At 38.4% G+C, this 19,852-nt stretch overlaps 1 protein-coding gene across 3 annotated transcripts in view; it reads left to right on the forward strand.

The window, feature by feature from the left end:
• Positions 1-19,852, forward strand: part of Brf (Brf RNA polymerase III subunit) — a 193,685-nt gene that overhangs the window by 154,154 nt on the left and 19,679 nt on the right. For 2 of the 3 annotated variants that reach the window (XM_083118907.1, XM_083118909.1), the window contains exons 9-12: positions 3,020-3,131; positions 3,928-4,113; positions 13,380-13,616; positions 15,994-16,101. In XM_083118907.1, coding sequence (XP_082975033.1) covers positions 3,020-3,131; positions 3,928-4,113; positions 13,380-13,616; positions 15,994-16,101 — 643 coding nt within the window. The remainder of the gene's footprint in view (positions 1-3,019; positions 3,132-3,927; positions 4,114-13,379; positions 13,617-15,993; positions 16,102-19,852) is intronic. The other variant, XM_083118908.1, reaches the window with a different exon arrangement.

A 19,852-nucleotide genomic window follows, 5' to 3' on the forward strand; every position in this document is an offset into this window, starting at 1 on the left:
TCGGCCGATGCCGCAAGTATCCGCGCTACCAATGTTTCCTTGTCAGGCACCGGGGTGTCGTAAACGAGTGTTTTCACATGGCCTCACAAGAAGAAATCCATTGGTGTGAGGTCAGGCGAACGGGCAGGCCAGGGGACGGGGCCCTCTATGCCGATCCAGTGCTATGGGTAGGTACGGTGCAAAAGGGTTTGCACTGTGCCATCAAAATGTGCAGGTGCTCCATCCAATTGAAACCACATACGATGTCGCACGTTGAGGGGTACATCTTCTAGCAGCTCTGGAAGGACTGATGCAAGAAAGGTGCGATAGAGGCGGCCATTTAAACGTGGTGGCAGCAGGTATGGACCGATAATCTGTTCATCGATGATACCTGCCCAGATATTCACTGCAAACTGGGTCTGATGGTGCACCTCGACTGCTGCATGTGGATTTTCATAATCCCACACATGGCTCTTTCGGCAATTGAAGATGCCCTCACAGGCGAACGTTGCCTCGTCCGTGAAAAGCACATGGCGCAAAAAAACGGGGATCGTCGGTACAAAACTGCAACAGTCGTTGACAGAATTCCACACGTCGTGGGTAATCCCCAGCCTGCAACGCGTGGACTCGCTGTGGATGATAGGGATACAGCAGATCATCATGAAGGACACGCCACACTGTCGACTGTGATACTCCCACTGCATGTGCAATGCTACGGGTGCTAGTGGACAGTGTGTCGTCCACGCGAGCAAGTATGTCCTCCTCGACCGCCGCGGTGCGCACATGTCTTGGGTGACCGACATGATGGCCTGCACGTAACACACCCGATTCACCAAGGGTACGGTGCACGTTCGAAAACAACCTGCTGTCAGGTTGTCGCCTCTCCAGATACCGTCCGCGATAAAGGCGTGCAGCTGCTCGGCCATTGCCATCTGCAAGGCCGTAGACAAAATGCATGTCCCTCAGTTCTACAAATGTGTAGCATTCCATGGTACGGTGAGGATAGTGCCAATTATGGAATACTGTACTGCAGTGCACAGGTGGCACACTCACACACACTGGTCACAACGGCTTCGAAACAACGTACTCAATTGTCGTACGTCAAGCACACCACCACCGCACCGGCTCTTTCACTGACACGCTCCCTGATGCTGCACTTCCAATCAGCCCACACGCCCGCACGACGCTGTGGTACAATCAGCTGACGTTCCTGAGCCACCCGTGCCTGTGCTCTTCACTACCTGACCACTGCCGTCAGGTGGGGCCATGTACTCTGGGGCCTTGTCATCGTGGAACACATGTAGCGTCCTTCATTCTTGCCCCATTCACCCACAACACGTACTTCGTCCATCTTGCTCGAGCCGACTGGGAGCACTACATACGATCGTGTGGTGTTTGTGTACACCAATGTGGGGTAACCCAGCAGTTGAACAGACGTGCATACCCCCACGTAGCTTCATTACACGATTGTCCCACGCAGTTTATCTGTCCAGCCTTGCTCGGCCCGGTCTCACACCCACGCAGCAGTGTGCGGCTGCCGTGGTGTGAGGCCACGCTTGGTTTCGGAGCGGAAGGCTGCGGCCGAGGAGGGACTCGAGTTGTTCAGCTGGGGTTGCGCTCGGAAGCAAGCAGCTGTGTCAGGTCTGGGAACGGTGGACCTGGTGATCGGGATGGAAACATTCCGACCTCGTCCATTAGTGTCGTCCACCGTACGGAGTGGTGGGGTCCGTACGACACTCCAGCAACCTTTCGCCCGCTCCCACCCAGCGATGTTCCTCCGGCTTCATTTCTAAGAGGCTAATTGGGCCCCATCACGACGTTTGTTACAACGTCAGTACGGGGTACGTGGTCCAATCTGTACGTGCAACTTTCATTAGCAATAACCTCCTGTGCCCGTAGTTGCTGTGTTTATCCTTCTGGCGCACGACCTCTGTGTGACATCCCCTCGGTGCTGCTACGGGGAATCCCTCGTCCCGCATTTGTTGTCTCCTTGGCAGGTACCATTCCCCGTCCGGTCCTCTTTCTCTTTTGTTGCACCGTGCTTTGTTCTTGCTGCGGTGTCTCCCCACTGTGTTTTGGGGACTCCCCTTGCGCTGCACCGCCAGCGCTGCCATTTCTGCCCCGAACCATGTACGCGTCTGTTGCCTGTCGAGTGTCATGGACCACTTTGCTTGCATTCTCGGTGTGTTTTTACATGCTACGTCATCCTCCCGTGGTTCTGCAACTCCGCACTACTTTTCTCGACTGCACTGCTTCAGTCATGGTGTTTGTTTCCCGCTGTGCAATTGTTACTTCATGCTTCATAGTTTATTTTCTCCCTACCATTGTCGATCGCTACCCTTTCCCTTCACTTGTCTTGCGGGACACTCCTACTTCCTTTGTGGAACCCCATGTGCATGCATTGCGCAGCTGCCACCTAGTGTTTTTCGGATGGGCGACTTTGGTGTTCCTTTTGACTTCGTTTGTTCCGCCTTTCTTTCTTCACTGGTACTGGCTGTACAGAGGTGTGAAGTTCATTTTCACACGTTTTCGGCGTTGTCTAGCTCCTCACGGAGCCATCTCTCGGCAAAGTGGAAGGGGAACTTTCATCTCTATTTCATGGGAGGTATCTGTGGTTTTCATTTGTACTATACCTTTAGAATCACCCTGTATATATAAACATGGATCTGGCCCTCCCTCAAAAAAAATCCTGGGTACGGGCCTGTATACCATGTTTGAAAAGCCCACGCTTTTAACTTCAATTCTATTTCCTTGAACAAAAAAAAAAAGCTTTCAACAAACCTGTAATACTTGCATTGCATTAAAATTCCAGTATACCTCCATATACATATGAAAAAATTAATTCTCAAGAGTTATTAAGGAGAAATGATGACAGTAGGGTGCTGCTCATCCCAGAAAGGTCCAGCTGACATCTAAAGTTTAGAGTGTAAAATGTGTTCACTGATCTTGCAAAACATTATATATATATATATATATATATACACACACACACACACACATACATACATACATACATACAAATGTTCCATTTCTTTTGCAGTTTATGGAAGAAGAGGATGTGGATGATAAGTTCTCATGGTTGCAGCAACAAATCGAAAAACAGCTAGAAGAAAAAAGATCTAAAGGAAAACCATCTTTGAAGCAAGTTCTTGGTGAGATTTATTTATTTATTTCTGGGGCTGCACCTGCCTTTCTTGCACTACTGCTGTGTTTTACTTCAGCGACAGGAGTTTCTTACATGCTGTGTGGAATATATAAGTTGCAGTCTTATACTTTGCTGCTGGAAGTTGTATTTTTTTTCCACCATTACTTTTTCACACAGTGCAGAAAAAAATGTCATTGTATTTTTTGTGCATGTACTCTATTTTCATAACCACACTTCAAGCATCAGTGATCTAAGTTGTCCTTGACATTCAGGCGTCATTTGGCTCTTCAAGTGAACAAGGCTCTGGTGCCTGACTCCGCATTCAGTACAATCCTTAGTATGGTTGAGCATTGTCTTGTGCCAAGTGCTTTTTTTAGTCTCAGCTTTTACCAGTTTGGTAGTGATTTTAGTTTTTCATTGTGTTTTAATTCATTCTTTATAAGAAGTTATTCTCCGTAATAGTTAAAATATTTGTTATTTTACTTCACTTGCTTGAAAGTAATTATTTTTACTGTGACAAGCTGGTATATGAATAATAAAGAGAATCTCTTGGGATATCAGCCAGGTCAGTTCCGGATAGGATTCTGAGATTTCAAGAGCTAACATGACTTTGGTTCCCAAAGATAAGAGTGACATTAGATCTCAAATGCACAGAAACGTGTCTAGAACTAACCTAACTGACATCCTGGGAGAATTTCTTCATTAACATTCATATAGTCGTGGAATGATATAAGTTATATCAATATAACAAATAGCTCTGGTATGTAATGAATGTATTCAGTTCAAAAATTATTCTATTTCAGTAGAAACAAATGAGGAACCGAAACGTGAAGCTAAGGAAGCTGAACGTTTCATTGTTGAATCCACCTTGGGAACGATTCAGGATTGCCTTGCAGATAGTTCAAGAAATTCCAGTGCAGATAAAGACAATAACTCAGGAATGATTATACCATCTGCTGAAGTGCTACCTCCTCCACCACAAGGGTTGGGTAGGTATTATTCCCTTGGAAAATACCAAGTAGCATTTTAGGTTGGCTTGAATAATTGCAGAGGAGGAGGCATAGATTGTTATACAAATTTCAAATTAATATTCAAATATTTTGTTTCAACTGGAACCTTATTTGTTGTTGGTGTTGTTGAACTGGATTGATTAATGGCATATCCGTTTATTAGTAATTTTCTGTAATTTTACCAGGTGTATAAGATTAAATCTGCTGTTTGCTCATAGATGGCGTTAGTGAGCGTATGAAGCTACCATGGGCATGCTATACCTGGTGTTTGTGCATGTCTAGTTTTGTGCCAGAAAAAGAGCATATGCGGGAAGCTCTGCTTTTCTGCTTCCATTTGAAGAAATCAGCTGCCGAATTGCATCAAATGCTTGTGGAGGCCTATGGTGACAGTGCTGTATCAGAAACAACGTGCAGGGATTGGTTTCGTCGGTTCAAAGATGGCAATTTTGACCTGAGCAACAAGAAGCATGAAAATCGGCCCAGGAAGGTTGAAGACGATGAATTGCAGGCTCTTTTGGGCGAGGACGACACCCAAACGCAAAATATGCTTGATGAGCAATTGGGTGTTACTCAAGCAGCCATTTCCATGCGTCTACATGCATGAAAAGTGAAAAGTGGATATATTTTGAGAACCCTAAACGCAAGAAATGGTGGGTTGATCCCAGCCAACCATCAACATCTTCCTCGAGACCAAATCGCTTCCGGTCTCATATTCAGTTTCCGCAAATAAGACTTCCTCTGCCAAACAAGTAGGATGGGGGGCTTGTCCAGAATGTTCTTATGTGGGAGTATGATGTTTTATAGTAGGGATATACAAATAAATTAAGCGCTGAAACGACAATAAATTGTGCCTTTATGGAAAATTTTGGGTTGCATGGGAAAAGAATGAGAAACTGTTGTGAAGGTGTTGGGGATGTGTTTATGAATCACTGGCCTAAATTATTTAATACAGCCCAAATTATAATGAATAACATATCAATTGTAAGCTGACTACAATTTAAAAAATGACTCATCGCACATGACATGTGCACACTAGAAATCGAACCTGCAACAGTACTACTAGTTAGTTGTTTCTGGCAAGAACCTTGTCCAAGGCCAATTGATACTATGGTCTATTTTGGCCAAAATTAAGCTATATTTTCATATCTTCTGGTGGATTTAGCTAATTTCTAGGTGTAGCAAATTGCCTAACCATTCTACGAATTCTAAACCCTCGTACTAGGGTGATTAACATTCTTGAATATCTATCTTGGGAATATTCTACTCTCAACGTCAAGTGACACCCTGTTGATTGGTGAGAGTGTACAGTTGGGAGCTGAGAAGACTGCGAGGCTGAGGAATGCGAAACTGACCTGCCTGTTGTCGCCATGTGCAAACAGCTCGTCTTCCTTTCAGGGTGGCAGCGGCATAAATAAAAAAAAAAGGCATGGTACGAAAGTGCATTTCAAATGAATGCAACATATTACATAGTAACAAGTGAAAGCAATACTAATAATGGAGTAAAAATTCACAAATCAAAGCAATCTGCTTCCAACTTGACTTAGAAAGTAAGGGTGTGTGCATGCTTTTTGTGTATTTCCTAGCATCTTATTAATGCTTCTTTCCTGGACAAATTTATAGTCATTTTGGCTCTAAGTATACCTTTTCACACACATAACACAAACTTACACCCCTCAAATAAAAAATTCTGAATAAACCTTTGCTCAACCCCTGAGCCGGCTTTTCATTGCATGTTAATTCTATTGATAGTTAACCTTCAGGGACCCAGTTTACTAGATATAGTCTGCTCTGTACATATACATTTACTTATACACACACGCCAGAACATTCATTCGATTTTTAAAACAAATTTATTTCCGAAAACACGGAAGAAGTGTGAATTCCTATGCCGTTGCTGGTCTATGAGATGTTCCGTGGCTGACGTCATCCGTGGAGGTTCACGAATGGTTCCAAACTTTTCCGAACTCCAGACTGCACCTCACACTGTAAGTCCAGATTCCATTATAAGATTCTCACCCTTTCCTACAGGGACTTCTGCATGTCTGGCAACACAGAAAAATTGAACACAAAGTCGAAGCTCCTCTCCCCACACTTCCTCCCCGTTCACCCCGAACCTCACCCCGCATTCGCAGTCTTCTCAGCTCCCAACTGTGCTTAACTTATGCTCCAAACAGGTGGTTAGTCGTGTTTGAGAATGGTGCCAAGGTAGTTTTTTAGATATGAAAACTACTGACTACTTGATTACTAGTTATTTTTAAAACACCCTGCTTTGCTTATACCTAAGATAGTTTCTTAAATATTATTTTGGTTACTAATATTAAGAAAAAAACTTTTGAGGCATCCTATGTGAGAGACTAGTCTAGTCTAGTAAATTGAACAACTAAAATTGTTCTGTGACTCTCATTCTTCACATCTATGTATCATCTATACCTTTGTAAATATGTGCTATCATATTTATTCTACTCAAAATAATTTCTTAAATATGATATAAACCTCTAAGCTATCATATTTGTTATTACTAAAAATAATTTTTTAGATTTAAATAAACTGACTACTTGGTTACCAATAAAAAAAATAGATACTACTTTTGATACATCCTATTTTTTCATCCTTATTTGCCACAAGTTATTATACAGGGTGTTTCAGAGTGACCCAGACACTACATTTTTCTTGAACGGGAGATCGTATCAAGTGAAACAAAAAATTCACCACTAAGTTGGGCCCAAAGAATCCATAGAAAGTATTTGCAACAGCCCAAAATCCACCCTTTGTAGTTTTAGTTGGGGGCATGTGCCCCGTTCGTGCGATTTTCAAATGGGAAGGGTATGTTTGGAATGGAGATTCGGAAAGGCAGGGAAAAATACGATTGTCATATGAAACATTTGTCTATACCACCTACCATTTTCCGTGTAGAAAATGTTTTTGCAAAAAATGGAAGGTGAGCCAAATCGAGTATACGGAGCTTAACAATTAAGATAAGTTCAGCACCATAACAGTTTTGGAAAGTGCAGGATGCAAGCTTTCCAACGATATACCACATGATGACTCCGGGACTAAAAAAGGATGAAACCGCATGACCCAAAAAGGTGGGTCTAAAGTTAGGGAAGAACTCAAAAATTTCAAATGGCAAGGGGGGGTCGAGTAATACCTTGTTTTAAAGGTCACAGAAAACGTGAAAAGGATGTGAACATGATTTTGTAATCCACTGACTGGTTTCAAAATGGCGACCAAAACAATTCCGACCCCTGAAATTGGTGTTCCTAAGTGAGAAATTACGTACGTAAATAGCAAAACACAAACTCTGGACAGAGTACATAAGATCCTGTACAAACAATTATGGTAATGGGTCTGCTCTTGAAACACTGTACTACTGTAAGCTTTGTTTGAGCTGCAACTTTGACCACCCTTCACACTTTCTCCAGGCTTAGTACTGGCAACGAATGGTTTACTGTCACACACAATAAGGAATTCGTTGGCGTGTTTAATGGCTGCTTCGCCAACGAAAAAGGTCCTTTTCTCACAATTGATTGCCAAACCCTTGTTTGACAAGAGAAATAGGCCTAACTGAAATGATGATAAGAAAAATGGAAGAGTAATCAGAAACCAATGAACAACGAAAACGAGAAGAATAGGTAAAGCACCCAGTGTGATGCACATTTACCAACTTACAGTAGATGTTCGAAATGTCTTCCCTCGGTCTCAATGCATTTCTGCTCACGGACACTGAAATCATTCTGTGCTGCAATAACTTCTGCCTCACTAATCTGCCTACATGCAGCAACTATGCACTCGATCATGTCATCCCTTGTTGTAGGGCGATCTTGGTAAACTATTTCTTTCAGTTGTCCCCAGATGTAATAATCTAAACATGTTAAGTCTGGTGACGTAGGAGGCCAGGGCACAGGCCCACCTCTACCTACCCAGCAACCACGAAACATTGCACTCACCTGATTCCTCGCTGTCAGCTCAAAATGTGCTGGGCAGCCATCTTGTTGTAGCCACATGTGTGTTCTGATGTGTAAGGGGACGTCTTCGAGAAGACTGGGCAATTGTTCTTGAAGAAATGTGCGGTACACAACACCCGTGAAAAAAATGAGGTCCAATTATTCGTCCATGGATGATTCCACACCACACATTCACAGACCATCTACGTTGATGATCAACCTCTTGCATCCACCATGGGTTTTCGGGCAGCCCAGTAATGCATGTTGTCCCGATTTACCTGACCATCACTTTTAAATGTAGTCTTGTCAGACCACAACATTTCATCAAAGAATCGAACATTTGCATTCACTTGAGCTTGAGACCACATGCAAAAGTCTAGCCTGCTTTGAAAATCAGTTCCGTGTAACTCTTGATGCAAGGACATGTGGTACGGATGAAATCTGTGATCCTTTAAAATCCTTCTCACTGTACTTGCGCTGACACCAGAATCACGAGCAACTTGCCTGATACTCATGTGAGGATTGAGTGGAAGGCTGCAAGTACACCAGCAGACCTCTCATCTCGAACAGGCCGAGCAATGCGTTCATGTTTGTGACTGCTAGAAGGCTGAACATTGCCCCTTCTGTGTACACGATCGGCAAGGGTGCAAAAAACATGTTTTGAACGATGTTCCCGATCGGGATACCTTGCAGCATACACACGAGCAGCAGCAGAACTATTTCGTTGGCACTCACCCAACACCATGAGCTTATCAAATGCTTCTTTGTTCGTGAAAGGCATTATTAGTTCACATTCAATAATTTGCCACTGCGAAGTAAGTACAGGAATGCACACTACCCACGAGGAATGCACTGTAGAACATCCTGAGGTACCACACAATGCCTTCGATGATGCAACCACTTGTAACAGACAACGGTGAATGAGATCACAATTGGAGAGGCGTATTCGCGTTATCAGTGGAAGCACACTGGAAAATGTAAGTGATGATGTAAGAAAACTCATAGATAGATTGTTGGTCATAGCAGGAGAAGAAAATGCTGGCAACAATAATTTCCATAATGAAAAAATAGATATTGTAGATATGATTAGTGCTAAACTAGCCAATTTTATTGTAAATGACAGTAAAGGCATAGGATACTTAATTAAAATTATTAATACTCTACCTCCTAAATTCTGGAAGGGTCAGGGTTTAGTTAATGACATTATTAACAAACTTCCTTTCGAAATGCACTTACCTGGTTACCAATACTGTGGTCCAGGGACTAAACTAGAACAGAGACTGGAGAAAGGAGACAGAGGAATTAATCCTTTGGATACATCTTGTAAAGACCATGACATTGCCTACAATACTTACAATGATCTTAGTGCTCGTCATGAGGCAGATCAAAAATTGGAGCAAGCAGCATTTGGAAGACTAATCAGCAAAGATGCTTCATTAGGTGAAAAAATAGCAGCATTAGGTACAACCATTGTCATGAATACAAAACAAAAATTAGGGTGGGGACTATAATCCTAAATATTTATATAAATACCTATCATTATGAGACCTAAAGGTATTGTATACCAAGTATCTTATTCAGGTCTAAAATATCTAGGATCCTTAGACAGTCTCCTCACCAAAAAACAACATGAGAAGAAAAATTCTTGTTTGAGTAAGGGTCATGGAATGAAATTAACTCTTAGTACACCTCAGTTGAGAAGATTGCAGAGTTCCATAAAAAAGAAACACACTGGTGGTTTCATATTTAGTATTCCAGCTATTTTAGCAGCTCTGGGAGCTATGGGGAGTCTAGCAGGGGGTAGTGCTGCTATAGCAAAAACAGTTATTGACGCAAAGAAGAACAAAGCTGAACTAGAAGAGCAAAAACATCATAATTTGGCAATGGAGAAAAAAGGCAAGGGTATTAATGCTTTGAGAATATATATATATATATATATATATATATATATATATATATATATAAAACACTCCAACTTTGATATTGAAAATTTAATTGAATTGCTGGGAATTAAACACTTCAGAGGTGTTTTCATGTCAGATTCTCTATCTATTAAGGGACCATATAAAAAAAGAGTGTGGTGTAGTCAATTTGGATAGTTTAAAAATCAAGGTGCACACTGGATCTGTTATTACAAAAAGGTAACATAGCTTTTGTTTTTTATTCTTTTGGTGGCATACCTCCATTAGGTTTAGTTAGTTATCTCAATACTCCTAATCTCTATTATAGTGACGAGCGTATCCAGGGTTTCGAGGATGTAAATTGTGGCCACCTATGTGTTTCAATGCTGGCCTTCTTATCTCGCATAAATAAACCATCAATTGAAGATTTTCAGAAAGCAAAGTTTGGCTTGCACTACTTTTGAAACACACTGTACAAAAAATCCAATAGATTTTTATTCACAATTTCTCACCTTTGTGGCACAAAATAACCTGAACCATATTTCTTACGTTTAGTGTGCCGGGTAAGTCTGAAAACTGTTACATATAAGAGGTGTCTGGCCCCCTTTTTTGTCTGTAAGCTCCCAAAAATTGAAAATTTTGAAAAAGTCAAAAGTTTGTCGCTCTGTATCCCCAAATGGGGGATAGAGGAAAATCTGAAATTTGCATCACAGTGAGAACTCTTCAGGCTCAACATAATATTAAAATTTGATGAAGTTGTTTTTCCGAATAAGAAAAATATTTAAGATTAAATATACCAAAAAAAAACCCTTGACCATAATAAATAATGCACGTGTGGAACTAAAAAATGAAGAAATTGCAAGACAAAAGATAGCTATAAATACATTTCAAACATAAACTTATTAAAAATCTGTATTAAATATGAGACTATTATATGTATTATATGTAGATACAGGGTGAGTCAAAAATCATGAACCACCTCAATATCTTTAAAATGCTTGGAGTGTTATTAACATTTTTTAAAATGGTGAAGAAACATGGGTTGGTCGAAATGGCATGGAATGAATGACCCATATATGATCTGCAACTTGATTCCACAAATCTAATTTCTTTTTTGCTATGAATATTGAAACATAATACAGGGAGGCTACTCACCAAGAATTCCTTGAATTCCAGGAATTATGCATGAATTATTGGCTCCGGGAATTATGTGTGAATTTTACTTGATTTTTTCTCCGTAAACGTGAAAAATTACAACTTTTATTAATCCAAATCCTATTCAAATTATACATGTATTTATAAGTGCCCCTGAGGCAAGTTTTTCAAAGTTAAGCTTTCATTTTTATCTAGGAAGGCAACGAAAGCTGTGTGAAAAATAAAACAATTCTCTCAGTCCGTTTACTGTGTTACTGTCCTTTCCAGAACAATCGGACAGGTGAAAGATTATATTGCAAGATATCTTGATGACGTAAATTTGAGTTTGACAATTAACAGTTTTTTGTAGATTAGTACATCTCATAACATCTGTGACTTGTGTTTGTAGATGTATTTTGAGTCTGATTATGTGAAATTGTAAACAGTGGCGTAACCACAGGGGGGGGGGGCATTACCTCCCCAACCTTGGACTGAAATGAGTACTAGGGGCACAAGGGGGGCAAACATTGAAAGCCAAGTGAACCTGCAGGGGGCAATTACCACCCACAACTTCACATTTTATACAAATAAAAATACTTTTGTAAAATGTTCTTGCTCGCTTTGCTTGCAATTCCTAATTTTATTACTCTTATCAAGTTCATAACCATAGCTAGGGGGCAGCAGGTATCGGCCCTGAGCGTCGAATGATCTAAATGAAAAAAGTTGTAAAATTGATTGATTGATTTGTGGTTTTAAGTCCACTTTATGCACAGAAAGGCTAATCGGGTCTGTACCTACAGTTTAAAGTGGGCTGAACCATTGCGCCATGTGCCTCCACTGGGTATTGAACCTGGGACCCCTTGATCATAAGGCGATAATCTTACCACTACACCATTGGGGAGGCACAATAGTTGTAAAAGAGAGAATCCATTGGCGTCCCGTGAAATTAGTTGCATCCTATTAAATCAATATTGATTTCAGCATGCAAAAAATTGGATCCAAAAATTTGTTGGGAGCAAAGCGTCGCAACATATGGTTGTTTTCTGTAATATGTGGTGCAGTGGTTGCGTTGTTGCCTTGTAATCAAGGGGTCCCGGGTTTGATGCCCTGTGGAGGCACATAGTGGTTCAGATCCCACTTTAAACTGTAGGTCCAGTCTCGATTAGTCTTACTGTGCATAAAGTGGACTTAAAATGCCAAATCAATCAATCATTTTCTGTAAAGTATTGTATTGTAAATTACCAAACAGAGAAATAAGACTTGTCTTAATTGATTTTGTTTTACATGCATGAACAATTGTTTTGAGGAAAGGGAGCATGCACATTTGAGAGACAATTTATTTAATTTTTGCTGTTGATTTATTGTGAGATGGATGAATTGGTTGTATAATGTATTAAAATAATACATGTTGTATATAATATGTATTAAAGAAACTTTGAATACATACACAATTTAGTGACCATGTTGCGTATATGTGATACATATATCGTGCATAAAAGTTATACATGTTAATGTAAGAAAGAAATATATTTGGAATGCATTTATCAAGCATTTTCTGTCTCAACAATAGTTTGTGTCCTTGTTTTCAATTATTAATGTGAAATTGAACATGTTGAGAAAATAATTCAAATCATTTGTTCGAACACAAATGCTTTAGCACCAACTTCTCCCCTTTTTTGCATAATTTACGAGGATAATAACGTCTTTGATAGTACTACTACTACTACTACTAACAACAACAATAACAATAACAATGTTGGTCCAAGGTTCATGTACATCCTTTATATTATTACGATATTTGTGTGTGGATGTTGGGAGGTGGTAATACATAAGGTTGAAATAGAGAAAACATCTGCTCGAATTTTTGGAAAGTTCGCCTTGAAAACCGGGAATTATACTTGAATTTTATCAGGTCCTAGAGTAGCCACCTTGTAAAAAGTTCATTACACTGGTTTAAATACATAGATAGAATCAGTACTCTATAGGCATATCAGTAAAATTAAGGTAACTTTTTGGTTAAACCTTTTCTTTGGCAATGTGGAAGAATTCTATTTTATGTTGCTCAAACTTCTTTTATTGCTGGTTGGGATAGAGCAATGTCATCACTTTTCAGAATACTTAGTTCTTGCTTTTGGGAAGCATGTGACCCTGTGCTCCTGCTAAATCTGCTAATGCTAACAGGGTAAGCCAATGCATAAGATTTTATTTCCACAAAGAACTGCAGATCACAACAATGCATTTTTCCACCTTTGTCTGATTTTTCCAGGTCCAAGTATGGCCAGTTTAGGACTCGTTGAGTCGCTTGATGAATGCATGAAGAGTAGATCAGATCCAGAACAAACTGAAGATGCATGTGAAGAATTGGGTATAGAAGATGGAAACTTAGATCTTGAAGGGATTGATGATGATGAGATCAATTCGTATATTATGAGTGAGAAGGAAGCTCAGTACAAAGCCACATTGTGGATGAAGATCAATGAAGAATATTTGAAGGAGCAGCAAGGTAGGACTGAATTATTTTGAGGCAAGGTTTGGCAAAAATAGCACATACAGGGGTACAAACTAGTCAAGTGGTCGAAATTACTGATTTAGCTGACCAAAATAACAAAAAACTAACCAAATATTGACGTATTTACTTACACAATATCAGTAAATTGTCAGCCTAAAAGCAATACCAGGATTTCATTTTTTTTTTAAATATTTTCTTGTCTCCACCATCCCGATAGACAGCCATCACACATTTTTTAATGGTGATAGGACAATGTTTTCATTATCTTATAAAGTTATGTAAGGCAAAAAAAAATACAGTAGCAGATATTGAAATGTAATATATATGTTGTCTTTACTTAAAGTCTGTCTTCGGTATTTTTCTCATAAAAAATTATCATTAAACTCTTTTGTTTCTCTGCAGTTTTCTGCACTTCACTAGTATTCTTGCGTTGCTTTCTCCAATCCTTCTAGTATGAACTGTGCCATGTTGATTACCACCATGTCTTGTTTTTCAAGCAACGTTTGAGCAATCATCCTCTTCTCAGTCTGTTCTTCTGTCTCTGCTTTTCCAGTTTTGCTTCCTTCTCTTGTATACTATTCTTTTTGTCATCTATCTTCATCAGCCTTTCTAATTCTTCTGCCTTTTCGCCATTTTTCCTTTCTTTCTCCCTTTGCTCCTTGTCTTTAACAGCACACTGTTCACAATGTTGATTTTAATGAACATGAATTTTTCTTGCCATCTGCATGAGCTCCTATGTGAAATTAACTACAGGGTGAGGCACCCTTTTAATTTGAAAACGACTTAACGGAGGGCGATCCATTTTCGGATATGGGTAATTGGGGTGGGACCACATCAGATGGGGCTAGTGTGTATCATGGTGGCCATCTTGAAAGCCACCATCTTGGAATTACATCATGCAGCATATCATTTTCTGTTCTGTTTAGCCATGAAGCCATATTCTTCGTGAATGGTAAGGTAAATAAGGAGAATCATCTTTATTGGTCAGATACCAACCCATCGTGGACAGATCCTCGTAGGGCTGTCTATGGATGAAGTTTCCAATTATGCTGCTCTGTGTATCTTGGATGTTGCTAAACAACATGGCGGCAGATAATCCTGACTGCATACTCCAGAGTGCATGATCCTGAAGCTTTGAAATATCTTGCAAAAAGAAAGCTAGATAAGATTAGAAGGAATCGCAGCAAGAAGCAGCATCAAAGATATCATCAATCTTAGCAGATACAACACTAGTCGTTGCAGTAAAAGTAATGGTATGGTGTGGGATATGGAACACCGGAATTGTGGGACCTGTCTTCATCCATGGCAATCTGAATGGGGAGAGATATTTGAATATTCTCCAGGAGGAAGTGTTCCCCTCACGATATGTGTCAGGCAGTAGTTGGATGAACAGCTCCCAAGTCATTGGATTGGTCGAAGAGTGCCCACTGAGTGGCCACCCCATTCTCCGGACTTTACGTCCCTTGACTTTTACCTTTGGGATCTTCTTAAAGCCATAGTTTATCAAGATTAAATCCCTGATCTCCGACATCTCCAGCACCGGATCCAACAAGCATGTGACTGTCGATCCTGCAGTGTTATTGCGTGTCCATGAGGACTGGCTGAAATGTCTTACATTGTGTGTAGCACAGAACAGGCGACACATAGAGCACATCTTGTAGGATGCCAAATGTGAACTTCAACTGTGAAAATATCCTCACCAAATAAAGTTAGGGGAAAAATAACTGCATGTTCTTATTTCTGAGAAAACTCACATGTAAAATGATATGCTACATGACCCCCTTCCCATTTGAAAATCTGGATATAATTTCAAGATGGCGACCGTGATACACACTAGCCCCATCTGGGGTGCCCTCACCCCAATGACCCATATCCGAAATTTCATCACTCTCCATCAAGTCATTTTCAAATTAAATGGGTGGTGCCAGACTTTTGCTTCACCCTGTATATACCTTGATCTCATAGCAAATCTTACAATAAATACTGTCACAGAGAGAAATGTTTTCTGAGTGGCCAGTCAAAGTATATGCCTAAATGCCATACAAAAACTGCGTATTTGAGCTAAAAGAGCATTTATTTATCATGTTTTACACATTTTCTGAGGGGCAGACTGTTCCAATAAGTAGCATTAATCCCCCTCCATGGACCAACACTATCGTGTATTGGTCAATTTTAGATTTGGAACACATTAATCAGTGTAAAATTGAGTGAGATGAGGAAGGGGATGGGGAGGGAATGCAAGTAAATGCAGCTCACACTAAAGAATGCTTCTCTAATGTATCTGTAAACAAAACTGAATAATTAATTGTATAAACACTACAAAAAGTTATGCATTTGATTTGTTGGTTTCACCTGTACATTTTTTTTTCAGAGAAAGAAGAAAAGTTGAAAAAGGAGAAAGAAGAAGGAAAACCAGAAAAGAAGAGAAGAAGAACAGCACCCAGAAAACAGAAAAATGCAATCCAGGCAAACACCGCAGGCAAGTAACAAGAGAGAGGGAGAAAACTAAAATCAAATACTTGGCTAGAATGTGTTTTGTATTATGTTGATGTAAAAGTACTGTGATACTTTGGTGCTAATGTAATTAAGTTGGTTGTTACCATATGTATTAATTTCAGTTTAAAATCCATATTTTTTATGATATAATGTTGAATGTGAAACTGAAAAACTTATTTTCTCTTTGCCCAAACTTTCTTGTACAATTTTAGCAATGGACATTTTCTAAAGCATTTATGCAAGATACTTATGCTTAATAAGTTCACATTTGTGGTTTCTTTTTGAAGTTACATTAAAACACTGGAGTATAGTAATTATACTTCAAGATAAATTGCAACTTGATATAGATTAAAAATATAAGCTTTAAACAAACTTCACCATTTCATAAAATTGAATCAACATATTTAAAATGGCTGGAATATACTGGCAACAGAGGCTCAATGCAATTTCTTCCATTTTAAACTATTAGCAACTTTTGTGGATGTTGATGAACAGTTAGTAAATATACCCAGGTAGGGAAGATCCTCAATATTTTGTTTTCTTATGGTTTTAAAAAATATTGCTACAAGTACAATGGTGCTGTATAAGATTTCATGGATTAATAATCAGTGAGAAGTTTGTATTGTAAGATGTGCAATGAGATAAGTTATTGTGGTAGGTTACACAAAGACAGTGAACATTGTCTTGCATTTTCTTGTGGTAGAATGTTTATAATCTTTCCTTTCAGTGTTTTAATCTAACAGAGTTTATTTTGAATGGAGAAACATAAGGAAAAGTTTACACCTGTCAACCACGTATAAATTCTTAATAGCATGATTTATCATACATATATGTTTATGTTTCTGAAGTTCATTTCAAGTGATCTCATTATCTTTCTAAAGAACTTATTGCCAGTTGATAACTTTAGTGTGGTCTGGAGTACCTTAAGACATTTTTTAAAGTAATTAAACAAGACTGTGATATTTGTCTCCAGTTCTCTGCTAGGAAGAATGTGAACAAGTTTGTGTGAAGGCGATTAGTATGGAATAACGGAGGTTAGTGTGAAAAGTGTTGGAATACGTTTTAAAAAGTTGGAGGACGACCTGAATTGTACAGATGAACTGGAAATTTTACATGCTTTAGAAGTATTGTGTTTTATTGTTTGTTTTTGTTCTCAATGTTTTTACTTTAGTTTTTTCTAGTGAATTGGAAGAAAGAAATTAGATTAAGATCTTTGAAAAGTTAAAAATTATTATTCTTTTTCTTTGTCTCACAACCCTTTTTTTATTTTGTTTTATTTTAATTCAACTTGTGCACTATTTCTGATTGAGCAATATTTTATGTAGTAATTTTGTTGTTCTAATTATTTACAGGTTAATGGCTGTTTTTAAAAAGTGTAGTTGTTGAAGATAATATTTTTAATGGTTTTTGTTCATTCTTCAACATCAGTGTTACAATGAAGGTGTTTTTTTAAAATTAATTTCAGCATTCTTTATACCATTAAAGTGTTATATTTCAGTTACATTACTTGCTACAATTTACTCTGCAAATTATTTATATAGATCTTATTGATTGCATCCATGTGGACACTATCACATCATTCTTTATACCATTAAAGTGTTATATTTCAGTTAGGTTACGTGCTACAATTTACTCTGCAAATTATTTATAAAGATCTTATTGATTGCATCCATGTGGACACTATCACATCATTCTTTATACCATTAAAGTGTTATATTTCAGTTAGGTTACGTGCTACAATTTACTCTGCAAATTATTTATATAGATCTTATTGATTGCATCCATGTGGACACTATCACATCATTCTTTATACCATTAAAGTGTTATATTTCAGTTAGGTTACGTGCTACAATTTACTCTGCAAATTATTTATAAAGATCTTATTGATTGCATCCATGTGGACACTATCACATCATTCTTTATACCATTAAAGTGTTATATTTCAGTTAGGTTACGTGCTACAATTTACTCTGCAAATTATTTATATAGATGTTATTGATTGCATCCATGTGGACACTATCACATCATTCTTTATACCATTAAAGTGTTACATTTCAGTTACATTACGTGCTACAATTTACTCTGCAAATTATTTATATAGATCTTATTGATTGCATCCATGTGGACACTATCACATTTAATAGTAATGTATTTGTGTACACACATAGCTAAGATTAATGCAAGTATCTGTGTGAACAACATGCAACAGCTGTCAGTACAGAAAGTATGCAGAAATAGGCAAGACAAGTACCATAAGATGTTGGTACTAAGAATGAGGAAAGAGATGATGAAGTGCATGAGACTACCCAAATTATGAACCGTGGACCACATCCGGCTCACCACAGCATTTTATGTGACCAGTCTTAGTACTTATAAAACCTCTAACTTTATTTTGAGACATATTTTGTGTTGGAACAATGTAGTGTGTTCCATGACCAATTGCTGAAATTAGTGGCCCTGCATAGAAATATGTTTGGACATCCCTGATGTAACAGATGTCTTGGTGTGTAAGTGTCCGAAAAAAGAAAAACACTTTTATAAATTATCTGCTCCTTTATTTAGTGACATTAATCTTCAGGTGAAAAATATCTGAATGAGTGTTGACTGCAATATCAAAATCAATATGCAACTGATTGGATAATAACTTCAAATTATTTTCTTCTTCCTAGCTAGGCGTAAAGCATGCATTTGATTTAAGGCTGGATCAATACCGATCAATATCAGCCAATACCATTAATATTACTATTGGAAAGTATCAGTTCAAATTTAACCAATGATGTTTTTTCTGGAGTCTGGGTATCATGCGGGGATGCCAGTCTTAATTGTCCTGTGAATTTTGTAATGTTAATATTCCGATTATCTTTTATATATTTTAAAGTAAACCTTTGGAACATTTTTATGGTGTAAATACAATGGAATTGTTAAATATGAATACATACATGTAAATATTCTAAACAATTGTAAATGGTTACAATAGTCAAGCATTAGTATTAGTTTGGATATCAATTTGAAGCCCCAATCTGCTTGTAGAAATTATTGCTTCAAACATGAAAAGACATCAGGTAAACAAAAGTTCATACTCCCTCCTGCATTTAAATCAGGGTAAAAACATCACAAAACACAACAATAATAAGGAAGGGCATATGCAAGAGAGGGGTTCATGGGGCTGCAGCTGCCCAAAATCTATGAGGAAATTAAACTTAAAATAAATGTTACATACAATTGTAGGAATGTTAATAGTGCAAAATTATCAACAAGCAGAAATTGCTTGTGAACCAATTAAATTCATTCTCTACAAATTTGTTGAATGATATATTTTTAATTAAATCTACACAATTAATCTAATAATGTGCACCAAGAACACTATTTTTCAAGTGACATTACACAGTTCTCAGTCTCTCTTACTCTTGAAAGTAAAAAGAAAATCAAAATTTTACCTGAATCACAATTTTACACGTGAATAGTCAATAATACATATAATTAACTAAGTTAAAAATGTCATTCACTTCAGAATGTATGGCCATGTTGTTTTCTATTACATACTAGGGATTCTTACCAGGCATTCCAATGTCGAGCACCATGTTCAACTCCCCCAAAATAAAAACTTTAGCACATTTGATAATAATAAGCTCCAAATGCATCTACATTTTGGAGCTATCACATTTCTGTCTGAATGAAGAAGTGAGAAAAAAGGGGAAGGGCAAATGGAAGATGTACAAAAATGGGTAGAAAAT

The sequence above is a fragment of the Lepisma saccharinum genome, chromosome 3 (assembly GCF_977018435.1).
Source record: "Lepisma saccharinum chromosome 3, izLepSacc3.1, whole genome shotgun sequence".
NCBI classification, from domain to species: domain Eukaryota; kingdom Metazoa; phylum Arthropoda; class Insecta; order Zygentoma; family Lepismatidae; genus Lepisma; species Lepisma saccharinum.